At 40.9% G+C, this 23582-nt stretch overlaps 1 protein-coding gene across 1 annotated transcript in view; it reads right to left on the reverse strand.

Annotated features, from left to right (window-relative positions):
- MCTP2 (multiple C2 and transmembrane domain containing 2) overlaps positions 1 to 23582 on the reverse strand; it is a 103405-nt gene that overhangs the window by 38766 nt on the left and 41057 nt on the right. The window contains exons 13-17 of the mRNA XM_005426048.2: positions 20014 to 20116; positions 18199 to 18301; positions 9044 to 9145; positions 8052 to 8126; positions 7157 to 7276 (exon numbers count right to left, since the gene is read on the reverse strand). Of these exons, the coding sequence (XP_005426105.1) occupies positions 7157 to 7276; positions 8052 to 8126; positions 9044 to 9145; positions 18199 to 18301; positions 20014 to 20116 (503 nt within the window). The remainder of the gene's footprint in view (positions 1 to 7156; positions 7277 to 8051; positions 8127 to 9043; positions 9146 to 18198; positions 18302 to 20013; positions 20117 to 23582) is intronic.

Below are 23582 nucleotides of genomic sequence, written 5' to 3' on the forward strand. Positions count from 1 at the left end.
AGGCTTATCCCACATCAGGACTGTTCTCTTACCCAAATACTTGGACCACAGAATTGAACACACACAGCCAAAGTATTAAAAGGCTTTATCATCAATTAAACCCAACAAAATGCAATTAAAGAGCGAGGGGCAGTGATTTTGGTCTCTCTCATTACCAGGGCTGAGGGAATCATTTCAATGTGATGCATTCAAGTTTTGAGTACATGGCACAGAAAGCCTCAAAAATATCAGCACAGCATAATTTAAGAGGAAGATTCCCAACCCCAAAATCAAGGGAATTCCTGTATAGGGTAAAATGCCTTGTTAAGCACACACAGAGGAAATGACTCCTCACATGCAAAACGTAGTTTTGCTTTTATTTTTATTTTGGAACATTTCACTGGTAAGAAGCAAATCCCCAAAACTTCTGAGCTGGAAACATAAGGCCATCCATCTTTTTCAAAGCTAAAAGGGATATTTGTACTGGTCTCTGCTTAGCTCCATCTCACCCTGACTCTAAAGCTTCAAACTCTGCTTTTTAAATCTTGTTTATTGTGTTGTCAAGGCTCAAAGTGGTTATTTCCCTATTAACTTTGTCCTTGTTTGTTCTTGCATTTTTGAAAGAGCTGGAAATAACATGTGTTTACTTTGCTGTGTGTCTCTCAGCATCGTCAATATCACTGTTGCTATTCCAGGAATTTTAACTGCTGCAGCGAAGCAAAGTCCGGGATCTCGAGCTTAAATTGCATTCTCCCTCAACCACGGAAGAATAATAGTGGAAATGTAAAAATTGCAGGGGGAAAGGGTGAAACCATCCCCTTTAATTGTCTGGAGAAGGCTGTTTCCCATCGGAGCAGCCGCTTGTGTCAGGTACCGTGCTCCTGACAGCTTTGCCCCAGCACTGCTGCGTTTGCACAGGCACTGCCACGAGCAGCCAGGGGGAAGCAGGATGTAAACGTTTCCTCCTTCATTAGGAAAATACTGCTATTGGGATAGAACAGCCTGAAATAAAAACACACCTCTCCACTCCAGCCTTTTCACCAGAGTTCGAGAGAACAGTATTAAAGATGTGCCTTTGCCCGGGATTTGCAGAGGGGAAAAGGGGAAGAAATGTTGGGGGCTCTGAAGAATTACTTACTAGGTGAAATTCCTGAAACCTGCCTGTTGCTGCTCCTCCAGCACCCGCTCTAGCCTGAACATGAACAAATTTCTGTAGCAGGGATATTTTACAGCTCCCCTATTTAAATAGAAACTGCCTTCCTTCCTTTGCCGACTGCTTCTTTAAAACTGCAGCAAAACACAAGCTGCAAATGGGCTGAGAACAGCCCTTAGCAAAAGCTCTACAGTAAAGCGGATGTAAAGACCATCTCTTTTGCATTAAAACTTTTTTCCTTCTTTTTTAAGTTTTTTCTTCTTCCAAGCTCCCTATTCAGTGTTTGAAGAATACTCATTCTTCTCTCTTTAGGATTACATCTATTCATTTTATTTAGCTTTTTAATGTGGAGACATTTTAATCTACCATTACTTTAATGCTGTTCCCGAATAGTTTGGGAACAATGATTTATATTTCATCTTCAGCTGTGAGGATGAAAAAAAAAAGTGGGGGGAGAAAAAAGACTATACCCTTCTCATCAGTTACACATGTAGTCAAGGCAGGGTGGTTTGTGTTTTGTATCAGGGAACTGCTTGTTCAAAATTAGAAGACAATCCACAGGGAAAACAAGAAATATTTTAGGGGAGCTCATGTGAGAGCATATCTTGCTTCCCCACCCTATAGAAGAGTGAGTTATTACCACCTACTGGTAAATATTCAGTTAAATTTAACCCTTCTCCACTGCTTGGCTGGCCAGAGGTGCAAGAGAGGTTTGGTGACTCAAGTCTCTATCTTACTCCATAGCTGCTACTGGTCTTCCTTCTCCACAGATTTCTCATGTTCCCTGTGAAACTTTCATCCCAAGAATCTCCTCTTATTGATCTATAACTCCCCTCCCATCAAGGAAAAAAATACAATAAAATAAATCACTGCGTTGCAAAACAATGCAGGAGTTAAATTGGATGTTTTACCCATATATTGTTGTCATCTCCAGGGCTGAATTATGCTCAGCACAAACAGGGCTGGAACATTTTGTGCTTTGCTTGGGAAAGCCAAACCATAACATGCAGGAGACACTTGTCCACATACAGAATGAGAGATTTACCCCAAGTAAACTCCAGAAGGCTCAGATTTTGAGTTAACAAATATCTTTCCTGAGGGGATAAAGAACATTTCCCTCTTACTGATAAGCAATTAGCAATTTTAGAGGACACTGTCAACAAGCCAATGGCCTTTTGCCTGCAGTTCATCACTATAAATATAGCCCAGCTCAACAGGGATCAAAAATTGTTCATGTCTAATAAGATGATTGGTATCTTCTCTCTGAGATGAGTTTAGCTGGGCTCAGGTCCAGCTGCTGTATCAGGAGCTGAAGTGGCAGAGTGCTCCATCACACACTCAGCAGAGATGCCCAGAAGTTCACAGGCTCTGTCCTCTCTCTCTCTCTGTCACTGCCTCTGAAGCAAACCTGCAGAGCAATGCACACCACTGCAGCCTCACCCAGCCAGCCCTGGGGCTCCTAAACCTTCCAAGCTCCCCCAGCCCAAGGGGCCAGTGCCCAAAACCAGGCATCCTCAAGCTCCCTCTGGTTTAAAGAGCTTTGGAGATCTCAGTGGAGAGCAGTGACAAAATCCCACCTCTGCAGCAAGGAGCACAAAAGTTTACATTTGGGTTGTGCTGCTGCATCCACAACCCCAAGAGCTTCCATACTCTTGCATGGGCCAGCTTTCTGGGAAGCCCAAAGTGCTCCAAAATGACCCCATGCCTGTCCTTCTCCCAGCTGCCCACCATTAAATAGCTGCAAGGAGTTTGACCAGAAGCCCCACATTTCCAACACATTATGCTGCATCACCACACACTCCTCCCAGCACTAAGCCAGCATAAAATAATTAGTAGACACAGCGCAACGTCACTGCAAAATAAATAAACGCTGCCTGTGCCTGCTGCATCCCTTGTCTGGCTGGCCCCTGCTGCCAGCAAGGGCTGAGCTGGAAACATCACTCCCACCTGTCCCCACCCTGGCAGCAGCCTGGATCAGCAAGAATCCTGAACTTGATGGAGTGGGAAATGCTGCCAGTGCAAATGAAAGATTCTGGCATGGGTGAGTGTGCAGGGACCCTGAAGGAATCCAGAGCAGCACTGCCAGCCACACCAGAGGTGCTTCGGTGGTTGGTTTCCCATCGTTTGCCTGATCCTGTCAACGTCTCTTGCAACTATCATACAAACTTTAAAAATATATATATATGATAGTAAAAATTCCAGTCAATATATCCTTTTAATTTGCACCAGCTTATATTTTTTTAATGCAATTACTGTAATTTCATTAAATGGCATAATTACCATTAATGCAGAGAAAAGTGTCAATAGAAGGTGTAATTATGTTGTATAAAATCACAAGCACAATGTGCAATGATGCATAATTCCTCGTGAAAATCATTGTGACTAAAATTAACTTTTAAATATTTTAAAAATACATATAATACAGTAAGAATGATTTGGTTATTACAGACTTCTCTTCCACAATCAGCAAAGGGGGAGCAGAGCAGGCAGGGAGTGTTTGCATACAGAAGGAAGATTCAAAAATTTGGTTTAAATGTGCAACAGGAAGGTAAGAAGACAAGTTTTTGTATGCATGAGTGGGAAAAACAAAACAAAGGTTATAATCAGACATAAAAGCTGAGCTGTGAGCAGACATTCCCCCAAGCACATTACAGGACACAGCTCCAGCTTTTGGACACTAGTAATGCTGTGTGGAAGTGATGTCTCAATGGAGAAAAGTGTGGTGAGGAATGAGTGAAGAGGAGCAGGCTAAAACTACAACATTGAGACTGCAAACTGGTAGAAAAATGTCCAAGGTATGATATGGAGTGTGTCAGGCACACGAGAAGGACCATACAGGGATGTACTGCATTGTGTGTCCAGGTATCTTCAAAATAAAGACCCTTTTGTGGCATATGTTTCAATCAAAACACAACATACTGTGTTGAATACAGAGATAACTATACCATGATTAAACAGAAAGGGATGTTTGAATGTCTTTTTGGTCTTAAAAGTCTACAAATCCCCCCAAACCCTGAACTGATGGAGAAGAATACACGAAGTAATTAAAGGTATCTCTTGGTATACGAACACTGTCAACTCTACAGGCAACATTTTTCACGTGGGGGAATACTCCTGATATTCCCAGGCAGATACAGCCATGTCTGGCCATTTTTAACATCAGACCAGTGAAGAGAGGTAAACTATGAAGAAGCCAGAAATCCTGTGTGTGACCCTTTCCTCTGACCCAGAATGTTTTCTCTGGTTGTATAACACCATTTCTATCAAACCCTTTATGCACAGGGCAAACATCACCAAAACTGAAAATTTGCTCTTCATCTCACCTCCCTTCCAACCCTCTTTCCTAAACCTCTAAGCTTGAAAAAAAATCTGATTTTACATGTGCTTCAGCAGAGCCCAGTGTCCTCTGTGCCTATACAATTAACTCAGATGAAAAATCATCAGATTAAAAGCACAGAACGCTGATGAAAAATGTGATTACATTTTCATAGCACAAAAAAATTCATCTACTCACATGTTCTTGGACTGTCTCCTCTCACCATTACATCCTAATAAAGAAATTTAGCCTGGGATGATGAATCTTATAAATGAGGAAACAGAGTGAGAGCATTTTTCTCATTCACTCGTGTCCTGCCTGTGCTGTCCTCTGTTTCCTCCCTCTTCACCTGTCCCTCTTTTTCTCTTACACCCCCAAAAGCTGCTCATGTCCCCGTCACACACACGAGTTGTGGCACCAATGGGGAGGGAAGACTGAAACAGGAAGGTGAAAGATTCCATGTCCTTGGCTATTGCTGTCCTCTAACAACCTCACAAATATTTTATCTCTTTGGCAGTGGGTTTTGTCTGATTGCTAAAGAAAACAAGGCTCTCACGATTACACTGCCTGCTTGTCTTCCTCCTCCTCCCTCACTTCATTCCCCCTTGGAAGAAGGGGCATGGGTTACCTGTAGAGGGAAACCAAGGGAAATACCAGATCAAAATGGTAATTGCCAGGGGCCTGAGGGACATCATCTGTAAGGCAAAATAATTTTTAAAAACCACATTTTCTAGTTTGAGGGCCTAACTGGCATCGAAGCTACCAATAAAGGGTTTCATGAACTCAGCTGAAAAATGGGCAGAGAAGCTTTGTGCATCCTCCTCACCTCATCTTTTAAACACCAGCACATGAGGAGTGGATTTTCCACACAGACTGGGCAGGGAGGGATGCTGCACCTACTGTGCTGTGTGCGTATTTTCAATACTATGAACACTCACGCTGGAAATAGTGAGAGAGAGAGAGAGAGAGAGAGAGAGAGAGATATAATTAGCATTTCATTTTTAGTGCCAGAGCTGAATTATCTCCATGTGAGAAAAATCAGATAGACTTAAATTTTGGGTTGTAGAAGAAGCCTGTGGTAATTATTCTTAGAGTTGAGTATTTTTATTCCTTTCCCATTACCTACTTCCTTTCAGGAAACCAGCAGCATTATGGTATCCAGTAAAGATGCTATCAACCTGTAACTTGTAACCTGCTCATACTCCTTTTCACTGGGAATAAATTCCTTTTTCTGTAGACACATTTTCCCACCTTCTTAATTTTCTGCCTCTCCACCCCTTCCAAACTTTTCCTAGGTTTGGAAAACTGAACTTGACAGCTGTAACTTCACAAGCACTTTGGTGAAAAAGAGCAATCCTTTTAAATATGTGCTTAGATTCCTGTTGTACAGTGATGGCAGGACATGGACACTGGGATTTTACCCTCTCTTTCCAGCCCCAGCATGAACAGCCATCTGATCCCCTTGGACACAATCACAGAACTCCTTTGCACAGCCACTCTTACTTCAGTGAGGTACCAACCACTCTGCTCTCCAGCCATTAACTATATATAATATATATAATATTTTCTGAATGAACTTCAAGAAACAGGAAGACAAAAAATTAGAGAAAAGACCCTCTTCATCCTACCCACTCATCTGTGTGAGCCATCCCTCTGACCTACAGAGTGAAGGCAGCTCCTCTGTCCTTGTTCTGAAGGTTCCTCAATCAGGACTGATCTACTTTACCCATCTGTGGCAAATACACTGAAGTGTTTTCCTTAAAAATCCTTTAAGTATGTTACAATTCACAGATAGTAAATGCAGGAGAAAATCTTAGCGATGTGGATGTTGTATTGCTTAATAAACAATAAACTCAAAAACTTTCTTTCTGCATGCTGGACCACCACAAAACGATTTTTGCAACCTTTAATGGCATGCCAAACATTTCAAGCATGAAGAAAATGTCACACCACAGAATAAAGAGCAGGCAAAATCTTTTTGTGCTTGAGTGGATTATGAGAAAACTGCAAATGGGGTGTTTACTACCAAGAGGAAAAAGGAGAGAGATGAAAAGCAGGATAGACAGGTGGAGAAGTTGGCTTTTGGTTTGTAGAGTGCAGTAGAACTCACTGACCAGCCGTCTCCTTTTTTTTTTCTTTTAAACAATGTACTATTACAGTCAGGAGAATAAATTTGCAACAGGCAATGCCAACACAGGCAGAGCAGGAATTGATAACCTACAGGGAAGTGATGTCTCACTGCAATGGAAGATGGAAGGCACAAAACCCTTCAGAGCTCACTGCACCACTGAGATCAAAAGCATTTCCCTACATCCCCCTATTGGCCATCCCCTCCTGCCTTTCCTATCCCCCAGCTGCCATGTTTCAAATTAAAATGATTCAAAATTCCAGAGTTGCCACACAGTTACAGGCTGCGCACAGCGGCATCACCCACCACACACATGGGCATCCCCAGAGCTCAGTGCAGGAGGTGAACACCTCTGCTTCCAGCCAGGAAAGGCTGCTCCTGAAGGTCTCATTCCCATCCCCACCAGGCCCACTGTGGCCCAAACTGCCCTGCAGCCACAAAACAGCAACAAGAGCCAACAAGAAAGGGCTTCGCGCTGGTGGGGAGGAAGGCACGGGAACACTGATGGGGAGGAAGGCACTGGAACACTCCAGATCCTGGATCACTCAGCCCCATGCAATAAAAGAAGAAATCCACTTACCACAAATGCTATCAGGCTCTTCACCGTGGACTCCCAGAGAAAGCAGCTCCAAAGGAATTGTATTGTATTCCATATTGCCATGGTGATTTTTTTCACGCGATCAACATTTCTTGATAAGATCTGATAAATATTGAGTGGGAGGAGGGGAGGAGAAGAAGAGTTTAATCAAACACACTAATATCCTACTATTGCTTCAGAAAAAGGGATAATTTAGGCTACAAACGCGTGCCAGGGCACATATTACAAATAAAGCCTCTATTTCAGACACATTCACCAGCTCCTGTCTGCTTTCTGATTACACCCAAACCTTCCAGATTTTCCTCATCTCTTACAAAAAAAGGGGGGAAAAAAAGGCACAAACTGATGCCAAAACTAAATAAAACAGTTATACAAACCTACCTTTATCGTCATTCAATTCTTAAAATACATCTATGTCTCAGGGAAAGGGACAGAGAGAATGTAGTCTGCTGCTCTATTCTACATGTTTTGGACTAGTCCATAGAAATAAATAGGGATTTTGAGACTTATTATAAGGCCTCTAGATTTTAAAAAGAATAATGGCCATTGTTCTTAAATCCTATGGATTTTCTACATAAGGAATTCAGCCTTTCTTCACAAAGGGAATAAGGCTCTCATTGAGCTTTAAGTGCTGCGAAGTGTGCAAAATCCACAGCTATCATTTTCCCCACTCTGAAGCACAAAGCAGAACTACTGATGCAAGCCAGATCAGAAAGCAATTTCATGTTAACACAAACAAACCTTTTCATATATACAGAAATACACTGAATTTACATGTGTTCGGCATTTTATGCATAAATAGGTTTTGTTCTTGCAATTGTGCTACAGCAATTCAAATCTTACAGATGCAAAAGCTTAGCCCAGACCCAATTTTCACCTTTTTAGAAAATTTGCGGTTCTCCTCAGTAAAGCGCTTTTCTCGGGGCTTGAATGTTCTAATACTTGCTTTTATCTAGAAAAAAAAATTAATAAAAATAAGACCATGTCGTTTTAAAGGAGTTATTTCATTTTCACAGCACCAGCGCTGCTCAGGAAGATCAGGAATTTCAGCATCTCTCAATCTTTCCAGACTCTGTGTGACATAGGAGTTGCTTTTAATACATATTTGCTACAATGAGGATGGTGAGGCACTGGCACAGGTTGGCCAGAGAGGGTGGATGCCTCATCCCTAGAAACATTCAGGTGGACAGGATTCAGACTAATCTGTGTAGGGACAGGGCAGGGTGAATGAGATGAGCTTTAGGGTCCCTTGGAAACCAAACCACTCTATGATTCCATGCTGAGGAAAATGCAGACAAGTTAAATTGGGTGAGGCTGGACTCACTTGAGCAGGAGCAGAGCTGTGGCACAGCCCACGATGCCCTTAATAAATAGGAGTTAAACTCAGTAAAAGACTGGAGGGCATAAAGGATTGAGACTGACTCAGCCACCTAAAAACTAAGCACTGTGTCCATGCCTCATTAATTTTCCTGTCAACACCCTGGGAAGAGAACATCCTGGGTCAGCTTTTTAGGGGAGAACTAGGTGTTAAAAGTAATGTATAATAAAATGAACCTGAAGCCCTTATTTTGGCTGTTGCAGTAGAAGCCGTGGCTGCAGCAAGCAGCACCTCCATCCTAAGGTGCTTGTGGTTATTTGTCCCTCCAGAAATGCCCCTTCTTTGTCCCATCCACCTGGAGGGGCCACAGCTTGAACAGCCCAAATCTTCTTCACCCACAGCATCAAACATCCCTCCACCACCAGATGCAATGGGGACAGGACTTTTCTGGATTGGCTCCTGGTTTTAAAAGCATCACCCCCACCCTCGTCCTTGCAGATTTGCACTTTTCTTACACCAGTGATAAGCAAAAAGAAAATACTTCAACTTACAGGATTAAATAGGACATCCAGCTCCAAGTAAATTACTCCTTTTGAAGCACGTTCCAAGTCTTTATTCTTCAGTGTGTAACAACTTTGTTTACCATTTCTAATCTATAGTTTGGGGTAGGGAGGGGAGAAAAAGCATCAATATTTTCCTGGCTGTAATCCTCAATATAATTTAAAGACAGTGCAAACAAATAAATAAATATTTATAACTCAAGCACAAAAGAATAAAAAATAAAAACTTCTCCCAAACCCTGATAATATACTCGGAGCCTGAAATACAAAACAACTGTTGGATTAGAGACCTATAAAATTGCAGATTAAATCTCTCACGGTCCAACTTTAATTTTCAGACCTTGTACTTTATAGTAGAGCATTGCACGCAATAATCAGTCTGAAAATTCTGCCCTGGAAGCCAGTGAGTTGATGGGAAGTAATCAGCCTCTGTTATTACAAGTTTAAAATGGGATTTTTCTTCCAAAGTTTAGGAAAAGAGCCACAAACAACAACTTTACCTACCTATTGCACACTCCAGCACACGAAACCACTTCTTAATGCTCAGTTTATTGCAACGCTATCAAATTATTACCCAGCAAACAAATGCAATCCAAAGAAATGAATCGGCTGAAGTGGAGCAAATGCTAATGTAACAAATGTTCAAAATTAACTAATTCATGTAAAAGACTTCTCCCCCCACCCCACCCCTGAATTTCAATACCACTTCTCTGCTCTGATCAACCCGTTGGCCCTATCTCATTAAGTATCTATTAAACAAAAAAAAACAACCAGCCCAAAATCAAAATACCTTCCTTGCCATTTTGTAAACTATTTGGCTCAAAGCAAAAGCATTCTCTCTTCAAAAATGATGGCAGAAATGTATTTATTACACACAGTGGGATATGTATTGATTAAACATTTGGCTTTTTAGGAAGCAGACCAGTTAATTCCAAACAGCAGTAACATAAAAAACTGCAGCTTACCAAAAAGCTATATTGAGGGACTGTAATGATCAAAGATTAAAGATAACGGAGGAAATTTGGGGGCATGAAATTGCAACCATATTTAAAATGGCTATTGCTGCTCTGGCATTTAGAAGAGGCACTCCTATAAACCATGGTAGAAACGAGTAAGGAAAAAAAAAAGGTGTAATAGGAACAAAGTGATTTCACAAGACAAGGGAAAGGTCACTTTCTTTCCCAATGTTGCTCCACCCTTTCAATACCAAAACAGCTTGTCAAATGGTAGATGGGATTTCTGCCCAAGGGTTGAAAGGGAAGAGGGATCTCACAAGGACCAACTTTGCATCCTCAGTGCTATTCAGCCAGGAACTCCAGCAATTCCCTGTTTTCTCACCCAAAGCTCTACAGTTACAGAGACCTCTGTGGAATTCATTTGATACTAATAAATAAAAACAATAACACTAAACTGATCACAGAGCACCTCTGCTTTCACCACAAGAGAGCAGACACAGTGCTGGAGCTGGCAGCAAAGGATGCTGCAGGAAGGAGCAGGTAAAAAAACATTTTGCAGTCCTGCAGCCTCAAAGTAGAAGAGCCGCCAAAGTGATTAAACCCTTTTCTAGGGCCAAATGGACTGGCATCAGAAGGTCCTTGGGCCAACTGCCACATGCAGCATTGTCAACTCATCATAAAGGTTTCTGCACTCTCACCAGTTTGCTTTTCCCCCCTTCAAAAAGGGCAAAAAAAAATTTAATTTACTAAATGAAAACAAAATTTTGTTTGGAAAATAGTGGTTTTGTTAAATTTTACAAATTAAAGGATAAAGGGTTTTACTGATGGCAGGAATACTGACACAGAAGGATTTGGTTTGAGGTCCTTGGTGCAAGAGGATGCCCCAGCAACAGGTTTAGCCTCAGCTTTGATTCATGGATTCTGCTGTGAAAGGATAGAATGTACTTTATTCCCAGTGTGTCTGCAGAGATGCAGATGTCCAGTATATATCACAATACTCTAATTCTGGATTCCCCATGGTTATTCATTTTGGAGCTGAATTTCCTTGTATTTCAGGTACATATATTTCTCATCACATTTCAGCCAGTTACACCAGAAGGAACAGCTAGTGGGAAAGCCTCTTTATATTCTTTGGGATATATTTCTTTCTTACATCTTTCAAGAGCATAACCCACAAGGAAAAGAAATGTGACACAGAGCTAAATTGATAGAAAAAAGGAAAAGAAATGTTTCTGAGTGTTTGAGCCTGATAGTGGTGTTCTGCACTCAAAAAAATGCTTTGGGAAAAAGACTCTTCATTTTAAGAGCTGGAGCTGAATCAAACATTTTGGGTGTGTCTGCAGGTGTTTTAAAACAGTAAGTTTTAAATCAGCAACAAGTAATTTCCACCTCTGTATTTGTAAATAGGGGTTGCTTGGGGAACTTCTTGAATGGTGTCATTATTATTGTTGCTGCTATTCTTAAACTGAACAGGGCAGGAAGTAATGCAGTGCAAATACAGTTTTAGAGTCAGATTTATTTGGCATATTCAATTCTAAGCGTTCAAACTGTCTGGAAAAAGATGTGCAAGTATAACGCAGCCTAGGACTAAACATTCCTACAGATATTTTAGCTTCAGACTTCTTTCAGAGGGAAAGAAGCACAAGAGAAGAATGCCAGGCTATGAAATGGCCCGTCTCCACTGCATTTTCATTTGGATAAAAAGGAAAAAAAAAAACCTGAAAAAAAGTCAACAAAAGACTCCCTTACAGTTTTGGCACTGTGCTAGGGCAATGTGGTTCAACAAAAGGTACAGGGTATTCCAAGACCCATGACTGCATGGAGATTACACTGGTGGCATGTCTCAACTGTGCCCACAAGAAAACATGCAAAAAGCCTTAAATACTCCTCATTTTCATTGCATCCTGTTCTTGGGGCAGAGTTCAGATTCTGTTCAGCTTCTCCCCCAACCTGAGAAACAGAGAGTTACAATAATTTCATTTTGCATCTATTTCTTTCTGCTCTCTGGGTACTTTCCCCCAGTCTCTGCTATTCCCAAAGTGCTCAAATGCTCTCTCCAGCTGTGGAGAAGAGCAGCCAGGGTTTGTAGGATGAACCTCAATGTCAGAAAGATCAGGTTTCTTCTGTCACCCAAACACCTTTTGCTACAAACCTGATGATGTCACACGGATTTGTCTCAATTAGTAGTTCTGATAACTGTGTCTAAAACTGCTTAACATCTACTCATGGGAAAAGGAAGGGAAGGGAATGTTCAAATTAAATGTGAAAATATCTGCAGGTAAGCACCTTAAAGAGACATAATCAATATTATTCCTTTATTGATGATGCTTTATATCCTCACTGAATACTAATGCCTGCATTCTCTGAAAGCTTCTTAAATAGCTTACTGGGGTTCAAGCACCAAGCAAGCCTGCCCATAACCCTGGGATTAACACCAGGACAGCAGAGCCTACCACACCCACATGCTGCATTTTGCAAGGTCACCATCAGAAACATAGTCTGGATTTTCATCCCATGGGAATTTCTGATATTTGGGGCATTTTCCTCTTCTGAATCAGCACAGAAAGACAAAACCACATCCATATTTTCACAGAAAGAACTGTGTATATTCTATATCACATCCCTTCTTCATACAGAGCCACGAAAAGGAAATTATCAGTTGGAAGAAAAGCTGAAATTCTTTTTTGCCATAAATATTTCAACCCACAGAGGCACTTGAGGCAAAACACTCCCTGAAGTTGTCTCTAACTGAAGGAAATGTTGAGGTACATGAGACCACCATCCAGTCAAGGTCCAAAGTGCACCAGGTTCCTCTCAAATGAATGAATATATTTGCTAAACTCTTCGCACAGATGTCCCCAGTAAAACAAATGTGACTAAACACAGTATTGATGTAGCCAGCCAATGCTAAATCTATTAAGCAACAACCTTCTGACCGCTTGGGAATTTTAATGAAATAGCAAAAGCCAAGATTGATATGACACAAAACACGGAGAAGACAGGACCCTTACGCAGCAAAGCGTGTTTTTTCATTGCTCTTGTCTTAAAGAAATATGGTTTAGAGGCTTTTTTTTTACATTGATTTTAAGAAAACTTCACTCTGTATCCAGCTTTGATGCAGATTCGATGTCATATATTGATGACCTGACAGAAGAACGCTGGGTTAAACCTCTGTACATCAACACCTGTGACGTGTGGAGAGGGTAATGGCTACTCTCCAAGGGTAATTCATCTCAAGCATTTGGGACCCCTGATATTCCTGCTTGAGCTCATTGCTGATGCACAATGTCACCCATTTGCCCTGCATAACATAAAGCTGTCTTGTAATAGACACACACCTCCCCTTATCAAAGGATGCATTTCCCCAGGAAAAGATGAAAGCAAGCCACATATTTGATCCACCTGCACATGAATAAAGAGGGTTTTGTTCCTCCCCAGTCTTGCCATATGAACTAAACCAACTTCGTACAAAATGCTTGTTTCTTCACCCCAAAACTCTTTACCCCAAACACCTCACTTGGAACAACCTCCTGTGGGATCCAAAGTGGAATGGAGATTTGGGTTTTTGGCAGAGGACTGCTATCCAAAGACCAAAAAGATATGGAGCTGATGGACTGAAATAAAGCAGGCAGGGCTTTCATATGAGGGCTTTGAGCCAGTCTGAGGAGGAGCTGAAAACCCTGGGAGCACAAGGACCCTAGGTGATATTTGAGACAACATCCCTGTTGGTACTTTTCAGTGAGCAGCCAGTGGCTGGAGGAGAATCCAATGCCAGAAACAAGACGTTGTTTTCCCTGGGAGAGAGGTGGGGGATTTTTGCCCATTCCAAAAATCCTGGTTCATGATCAGGATAAAAGTCAGAGCAGACAGAACACTTCAGAGCTGCCTCCATTGCGTAAACACGGCAATTTCACTTTTCTCAAACTCTAAAACCTTCTCTTGGAAAGGACTGTGCACTTATGGTCAAGCAGTAAGTAAGTGCAATCGTCAGGTGTCTGCTCTCTGAATCCAGGCCATGCTTTAGACAATCAAGCTTGCCAAAGGCACACTCCTTGTTTTCAGTGCATCGTTGGCTACTGACCTTGCCTGGCACTTGAGAATATTTCATAGACCTCTTCCTGTTGGCTGGAAAAAAAAGGGTGCAGCTGAGGACTACTCTGACCTGATAATCCAGCAGATAAAAAAACATTCCATTCTGCGCTATAACTCCTCACTCAAAGGCCTTTCTACATGAGGATATTTGATATACTCTGCTTTCAAATTTATTGAAGCACACTATATGCTCCCATGTCTCTAATAACTTGCAGCCTTCTAGGAGACAGGAGTCTCTTGAAGCAGAAGAAAAAAGACAGACCCTCACAAAGACACACGGTTGCCTTTACTAAGATCTAGGACACAAAGGAACAGAGACAGAAAGGACTTCTTTGATAATTAGTTCAAGTCCCCCAGAACCTACAAAACTTCTAAAACCTATCAAACTTCTTTCTTGAAGTAATAAAGTTTTTGCCCTACTTCTCCATTGCCCAGGTTCTTCTCCAGTTTCTGGCACAAAAGCTTGCTCTGCTCAGCATTCAAGGGCTTCCCTTTCATTCCCCACACCCCAAAATCTGCCTCCCACCCAAGGCTTGGCCAGGCCATACTCTATGGGTCACCTCTGGCAAGAGAAGGATCCATTTTGCTGGATACTGTGGTAGCACTAATTTGTTTCTTTTCTAGTGTAAATTGTGAATGTGGCTGACCAGAGCAGTGTTTGAGATGAGGTCTCACATGTGCTTTAGAGGAGGACAGTAATTCAACAATAAGAACAGGAGAAAATAAGTACAACAGGTCGATCAACATGGAAAAAATAAAGCTAAACCACAAACTTCTCTCTCTCTGTCCCCAAATTCAGTTTGTTGCTAGCAAAATGTGCATTTAACCAATTCTGCTTTAATACCTCTACCGGAACGTGAATTTTGCAGTTTTATGCATCATTTGGCACCTTAAAACTCTTCTCATGCTGCCCAGCTTTTTATTTTTCTTATTTGGTCCCTGTAATAACCCTAGATCACAGTCAAGGATGAACAAAAAGAATACATAATTTCACCATCCCTGAATTTTTGTGCTGTAAGGTTATTCCTGTGCTAATGTGATGATGAGGGTGTAGTCATGTTTGCAAAATGCCAGGGTGGGACTACTGAACACATTTAACCCAAAATTCAGTGTCATGTTAATTAAACATTTCATAACCCTCCAACACATACTTTATTCAAGGCATTTTTTCATTAAGAAAAGAATCTAGTCATCCATGAACAATTCCTGAAGTAAACTTACTTCATGTGCTGACAGCTCACAAGTCAAACTTGTGCATTTTGAACAGAAAAATAAAGAACGGCAAAAGCACATCTATTTTCAAAAGACAATTCAATGCCAGGCAAATATTAGTCCTGATTACATACAGAAATTATATCTACGTGGTTGTGAGGCTTCCTTGAGTCTTTAACTTTTGTTCTCTTTTAGTATATTTATCTAAACGGTTCAAAGGATACATTCAAAGTTACAGTCAAAATGACAACATACATTGAAATTCCTATTTGAAGAAAAAGAGCTTAGAAAATTACAGTTCTCTGTCTGAGCAGACCAAGTTAATAGGTGCAAAATGTTTTTAATCAGAAGCAGAGATGAGTATATTTACACTAGATTTGACTGAAATAGGAGGCAGAGAAGTTTGGATGGGAAGGAAGAAGATCAGTTGGCAAGGGAAAGCATAAACAATTTTTTTTTATTTTTTTTTTTGTCCCAAACCTTGGACGCAGCAAAACCTACACTGAATAGTTCAGCCATTACCACACACATGCACTCCCCTCCTCTGCCTTGTTACATGCTTCCTAAGGGATACTTGACAAATGCCTATAAAATCAACAGAAAATCCAAATCTAACATCTTCTCACTGTGAGCCCACACAGCCTGCTGCCGATCATGCAAGGCCATTTGGCAGGCACTGGGTCTGCAGGAGAGCAGCTGCTCCAGCCACTCTCTTCCAGTAACATCAGAGATACGAGGACTTGGGGAGAAATTAACAAAGTGATCAAAAATGGAATAAAAGATGTTAAGAGGTTTTTTTCCTCCCTGTAAACATCAAATAATCCTCCATGCCCAACTGACTCTAATATTATTCTAAAATAGAAGATATTGACAACTCGAGCTACAAAAATATATGGACAATCTAAAATATCCCCAAAAAGATCACATAGTCTGAAGGAAGAGCATTGTAAAGCTCAAAACAGCACGTGGGCCACTGAGAGCTTAGTGTTACTCCTCAGATCCTGTACCTTAGGCTCTTTATATCCCCAGATTGCTGGGGTTCCCCGTTTCAGACACCAGCATGAACAACACAGGGTGGATGAGAGCAGATATACTCTTGTGAAGAGATTCAGAAGCCACGCTGGTTTTAATTCACATATACAAGAAATACACTTACTTCTTGTATATTTAGACAAAATCACAACAAAACTCGAGCACATAGACCTATTTCCTTACCACTGTAAAGCATTCTTTAGTTTGGGATCATATCCTCTAAGTCAGTTCGAGTTTTCTGGGCAGTTCATTATTTATTTGGAAATACCAAATGTTTCAGTCCCCCTCTCTGATCTTGACTGGTCCTTTACCTAAATTGTGATGATGCTGTGAGGCTTATACGGCCTGCCTTGATCGGAGGGGATCTTTGCTTTCCTTCTAGAAATCTCCAATTTCTCCAGTCACTGTTGGGACAGAGCTCCACAAACCCATCACTGCCTTCTCCTGCAGCAGCCGACCTCCAGAACTCAAAGACAAACTCTTGCCTTAACCCTGGAAGATGTGTGGCAGCCTTTCTGCAGAGGTGAATCTGCTTTCACAGGGGTGCTTCAAAACAAGACTGCAATTTTGTACTCTGCAGTTTCAATCAGGATCCACCATCTGCCTCTTTGAGAGTGCTATTACCCACAGCAGCACACCGAGCATTACCAAAAGCATCTCACCACAGCCTGTGCTGCTGTGGTTATATATGGAAAGCATCAATGTCATCACAGAATACCCTGACTTGAAAGGGACTCACAAGGATCCTGGAGTCCACCTCCTGCACAGGACAACCCTGAGAATGACACCAGCATGTTTGTACAACAAATCATCACCTCACACTCCTGCACAGGGCTCAACTGCACAAATATCTGTCACAGCATCCCCTCGGCACAGGGAACTCCTGCAGAGCATCACTGCCTCCCAACTCACAGCAAACCCCATGCTTACAGCTAAACCTGTTTACACAACTTGGCTAACATGACACAAGAGTCCCATGATGTTTCATGCCTCAGTTACTAATTGATTTAATAAGTCACAGCCTAGAAAGTTCTTCCTACACGTTACAGTAAAAACTACCAGAACCTTCTGTGACACTGCACATACACATGGAGCTGTTTAGGTCCTCTTGATCTGGTTTGCTCACTAATACCACCAGTCTTGTTTCAAAATTAAATCAGTCTTACCAAACACAAAGCTGCTTTTCCCCCATTCCTCTATTAAAGCCTTTTAATGATCCTTTCATGTTCCTCTCTCTTTAGCTTGGCCTTTTTTTGGCTGTTTCTGAAAAAGCTTCAACTCTCCTTAATCTCCAGAGCAACCACTTTCCCCTGAGCTCGCTTTGTTTCCAGTTTTGATTTTGCACTCCCATGGTAGCGCTCACTCCTCACGTATTTGTTTACAGAACAAAAGCCACCAGTCTTTAAAAGCACTGTGGAGTGGAAAACACCCCTTTTAGGTAATTTCATTCACTTGTGCCAATAACAACAGCTATCTCTAGTCAATCCTACTGCGATGTGCAATTATTTCTTGGAGTAAAAAGAAGCAAGACAGAACAAGGACATGTTTAAAATGTTACCTTCAGAAGATGATGTGGAAACACACAGAACAACTCAATTATGTTCTCAGACCTACGTGGCACGGATGAAATACAGACCTTTCTGCAATTTGCTTCCCAATCAACCAAATTTGTACTAAGATGGGTGGACAATGCTCGTTACACTAAGGAGAACTATAAACACTGCCAACTAAGGCATGTATAGATCACAAAAAGATCACAAAACCTGTTTAAATCTGCAGGGTTTTGTGCTAAGGGGGGAAAAAACCACAAATTGTTCCCAGCCAACCATGATACAAGTGGCAAAGGTAACTTACAGACAGCAAAGGGATGGCAATTTTTCCAAGGAAATCAGGAGGTTTGTCTCCATCTTCATCAAACACTGTCACCTCCAGAACATCATGAATATCTTTAATAGGGCTGGAACAAAAAAGTGCAGACACATAAAAAAGAATATTCAATACACATGCACACAGTCTTCTCCACAATGATCTGAGACTACTTTTTTACTAATTAAGCTTGCATTACCTTGGGGTATATAACTAGCATTTAATTAAATTCCCCCCCAAAATGAATCAAGTGATGGGCATTCCCCAAGCTTTCCCCTCATGGTTCAGTTGCATAACTAGGTCCAGACAGTGACTTTTCGGTATTTTTTGTATTGGTGATGCTATCAATGCAAAACTCAGCTCTCCAACAGAGAATGCTGGTGCTGGGAGAGGTCAAGGGCTGAATTGAAACCCAAGCTTCATTGCACTAAAACTGCACAGTGACACACACAGATAAGTGTATTGCAGAAAACCTGGATATAATGGGGATGGCTTTCTAGTGGTACTGAAAGGTCCAGCTAAAATGGACTCATCCTCCCAAAACAATCCACACTGCTCCAAAATAAATCTAAATCATCAATAGCTTTTAAGCTATCAAATTTATTTTTGAAATGAAAACTATTAAGCTTTCATTTTATTTTTTAAATGGACAAAAATCTAAGGAGAGACGCAAGTGCCTGACTGGCTCTGCAGATTTGGTGCTTGGATCAGCCAGGCAACATTAGTAAGAAAGTTAGAGAGAGGCCATAGCTGACATTTCTGAGACCCACAGGAAGTACAGACACAAACTTTCTTTTAAAATAAAATAAATTTGGATTGCTATTGGATTTATTTTGCTGGCTGAACATCCGACAAGACTCATCTGCTGGCACAGTCTCAGAAAAAACAGTGATGAGTGGAAGCTTCTTGAGAACAAAGTATGAGAAAGGACTCCAAGAGACAAGGATTCTGCTGCACCTCTGAATTAAACAGAAATAGAGCAAAGTAGTTCTACTAAAGAAATCAGATAGTTTTTCTTGTGTTCTCATCCAGCCTAGTATTTATGAATGTTGCTTTAGCAAGAAGTTCATAATTTTCAAACTGTTCTTCCAGTGGACAGATGCAAATGTCACAAATGCTTCGTTGCCAGCCTTTGCACAGACTGCTGCAGTCTTGGGAGACAGCAGCACTCACCCACTTATTCACAAAAATCTTTATCTCACTCACTTATTCACAAAAACCTTTGTCAGCATAAAGCAAGATTAAAAAATCGGGCTGCCTAAAAGCAATACCGAAATTATAACTTTTATTATTAATAAAGTGACAAATAAAAGAATACCTTGATTTCCATAAAAATTTAAGCATCCAATTTGCAGCGTTTGACTAGTTTAAATTCAGAAGATAGAACAACACCAACATGAGCTCTAATTCTCTGCTTACTTCCAACTAAACAAGGATTCTACCAAGATTCAATGAAACATATTTTAAGTTATGGAAAACGTAGGCGTGAGTATCTGGTCTCAACTTTCTGTTACATTATCTCTTGGATCAAACTATGACTCCATTATGTATAGTCATGATTCTTCCTATAAATATCACAGTAATTTTTCTTTTAATGACTTCTATTAATAAACTCCACGCAAGAACTAGTAAAAGGCAAAAGGCTTTAATTAAGTTATATTTGAGTTTTCTCCAACATCCTCTCTGACTGTGAAAAAAATGACATATCTTATACTTGACCTTTGCATTTTCCCAAAGTCAATAGCTTTCCTAGTTAAGCTGCTAAGTGGAGTTGCTGCATGGTTTCCAAAGCAATCCACTTACAATGTGAAAACTTTGTTCCACTCAGGGTTGAGGTTCTTGTAAACGGTGTGTGTTTGAAGCATGTCATTTCCCAGCTCCAAGACACAGAAAGGATCACTTTTGCCTAGGGAAAGGAAAGGAAAACAAAGTGGATCAGTTATGGTATTTAGTATGCAGACTCTTTCTTTGCAGTAGGGCTGAGGAAGTGATTGGTTTAATAAAATCAGATCCATTAAAGCAACTGCAAAGTGCCCTGTTCTGTTCGAATGACTTGCCAAAAAAAAATAGTATCTCTGATCATCCCCAGCTCTGGAAACTCCAACACTTACCTTACAGCTCACTCAGGGGGCTTCACTCTAATACTGACATCTGAGACCTTCAGTGAATCATCCCTCAGTCCTTACAGCAAAAAACCAACTGTTCATGGTGACAATGACTCAGCCACCCTTAGGAGAGCAGCACCACTGCTCTGAGCCAGGGAAGGAGCAGTGCTGCACTTACACTCCCTGTTTTATCCTCTGCTTAGAGCCTGTGGTCTTCTTCAGTTGATTACAGGATTAAGTATCCACATCATGAGAAAAGAAGCACAACACTGACTGAAATCAGAAGCATTTCTTCAATTAGTTCCATGTGAACAAGTCCTTGAAGCTCTGAAGGCTCTTCACCATGCCACAGTGTTTAAACAAAACCCAACATCAACTGGAGAATCCATGCATGATCCAAGTATTCTACTTACAGCAAACAAACAGAGCAAACCCCCCACAACCAAACAAAAAAAAAAAAAAGGGAAAAAAACTCCTCCTCTTTAAAGAAGGATGTCAACATGGAGTCTATTAGCTGAACACATGTTTGCTAATGCATTTTTTGATCACTCACATTAAATGAATTTGTAGTTTTACCAACTCATTGCAGCTCAGCAGTTTCCTTTGTGAGCAGAGTGGCCCCTTATCAGCATGTCTGGCTCAGTATCTGATTTAATCTCATCTCCAATGCTCATGTACAACTCAGCCACAGACACTCCAGCCTAACTTCTATGTAGGCAACTAAATATGTCAGCAATGCAGGGATTTAGATATCAGACAAACAAGCTATTTAAGCAAAAGCTGTCCTTTTCTTAATCCTTATTTTCTGTATTATTAATGCTGAGCTTTTAAGGGTCTTACTCTCAGAAGTTTATAAACTAAACAGGAATCTTTTCAGTATGTAAACAGTGGGTATTAACTAGTCAATATTGGTAAAGTTTAAAGACCATGTGTATTACTGGAATCTATTTGTCTTCTCCTTTTCAGCTTACATGCCCATTCCCTGATAGTGTGGAAAATGCATGTAGCCTTTCAGAGAAACTGCTTGAAATGCAAACTGGTATATGCCAAAAACAATCCCACTGTATAATTTGGTATTCTGAATGCTATTTTTTGGTCAGTGAGCAAATGCAGTGTTTGAGAAGAACTCTCATGCGTACACAGAAAACATCCAACAAAGCAGAAAAAGTCATTTCCACATCAACAGAACTATTATCTAGGAATATAAAAGTATGGAAGGCTCAAACTGGGCTAGCTGTGGGTGAAGAGCTTCTACATATATGATACAGCTGTCTGGAAACCAGCCCAAAAATTTATGTCCAAGAGTAAAATATGGATTTCCAGAACACTGTTCGAAACCAAAGCAGATAGATGTGTGTTTTCTGATCACTATTATTACAGCAGGCTAAAAACTTACAATTAAAATCTATGATGACAACATACAGAAATCCCAATCACACCAAAATCCAATCTTTACTGTGGCAATAAGGTATAAGGTGGCATTATACCCATCATACCCACTGGGCTGCAGGACTTGGGGATTTAAGACTCAAGGCTGCTATGGGAAGGGACAGGGAGGGGACACTACCTGCTCACACTGCTCCTCTATTAACCCTTGGAAATCTTTGTACCTCTGATTCCCTCTGTGATTTTCCCTTTATTAGATTTTTAGCTGGGACTTTGAATTTACTTTTATCAATAACAATAAATCTGAGCAGTCTCCTTGGCAATGCAGGAAATATGGCACTGCTCTAGGAGGGCTCTATTATGGAAGCCCATAATTGCTGCACTAATCATTTATGAATGGCTCAGAACAGATAATTAATCTTTATGTCTCTCATTTCATGATCAGAAATTATGCTATTTTTACCTAAAATGGCTGCATCCTTTTGCAATTTGGTGGGTCTATTACAGCATAATACTAGGATATTTTCAGCACTGCCATTGAAAAACAATTTGTCATTTGCTTCATGAATCAGGCTCAAAGCCTGGGTTATTTTGAATATAATGACAGACTGAGTAACCTTTTACTTAAGCAGAATTTCATTCTGTGCTATGCACAAGGAATGTGTATCACATACTCTGCATGAAAAGTCTTTGAATTGCAGAATCAAGAACCTGCGTGTCTCTTCCAATGTTCATTATCCACCCACATGCTCCTGTTTGAGTACTGAGGGAGAGGGGGCCAAATCCATCACTGCTGCAACTGCTTCAGCATCAGCAAAGTTTTCCAGAGGGTAAATAACCTTCTGGGCTCAGCTCTTTCCACAGATTCTGTCTATATTAAAACTCCACATATTTCTAGATGGAACTTTTGGCACATGGCAAAGCTGGGGCTGTTCTGCTGTGCTACACTTATCAGATTAAATTAGTCAGCAAGGTGCAGTTACACTCCTAATTCCATATGGACCTATATATTATGTCAATTTAGATATGGATTTCTTTACAAGTTACTTTTCATTATTGACAGGTTTTGGTTTGCTTCTTGTTCTTTTTTTTTCAAATTAAGTTCTTCAGTTCCTTGAAGTACTGCTCTCTGCAGTAAATATTTTTTTCCAATTCAGGGTTAGCAGTGAATGGAATATAGCCCTAAACCAGTACCATGATTAATTGTGGGCTTTCTCCTTTGCTCATTTTTTTAGGAGCAGCATTCTCTTATGTAACAATGCCTTCACAAAAACAAGGGAATGGGGCAAAAATGTTTTCCTCCACCATCTTTCCTGGCTTTATCAACAAGTTATCTTTAAAAAATGACTGTGTCAGCAAATACACAACACACAATGCTGTGCCTGTGAATTATGAGCTGCTGTGAGATAGAGAGGGGAATTAAAAGGTCTCCAGAATCCTGGAGAAGATGATAATAAAAATAATAATATCCAGGCAGTCGCTACAGAGAAGTACAACCTCCTAGACTTTCCCCAGAGGTACAATATAAAGTTGTGGTTTTAAAAGGCGTTAGTGTCCGCTGCTGTCAGGACCAAGCACAAACCTGAGGAACAGCTCAGTGGAAAATCCATATTTTTCATGGAGTAAGAGCACCAAAAAGGTCATCCCAAAGTGAAGCCTCAAATAAGCTCTAAGAGAAAGCATCGCACTCGCAGCCCCGTTGCTGACAAGCTCTCTCTGTCAGGTGACAGCCTGCAGCATCACCCAAACCCACACACCCAGCACCACATCAGACACCCCAGCATCTTTCAGCCTTGCTCCAAACTCACAAAACACCTTATAGAAGATGGAGAGGCTTTGCTTGGCAGGTGCTCTGCAAGCCCCATCGCTGTGTTATCAACT

Source organism: Geospiza fortis, unplaced genomic scaffold (genome assembly GCF_000277835.1).
Source record: "Geospiza fortis unplaced genomic scaffold, GeoFor_1.0 scaffold330, whole genome shotgun sequence".
NCBI lineage: Eukaryota > Metazoa > Chordata > Aves > Passeriformes > Thraupidae > Geospiza > Geospiza fortis.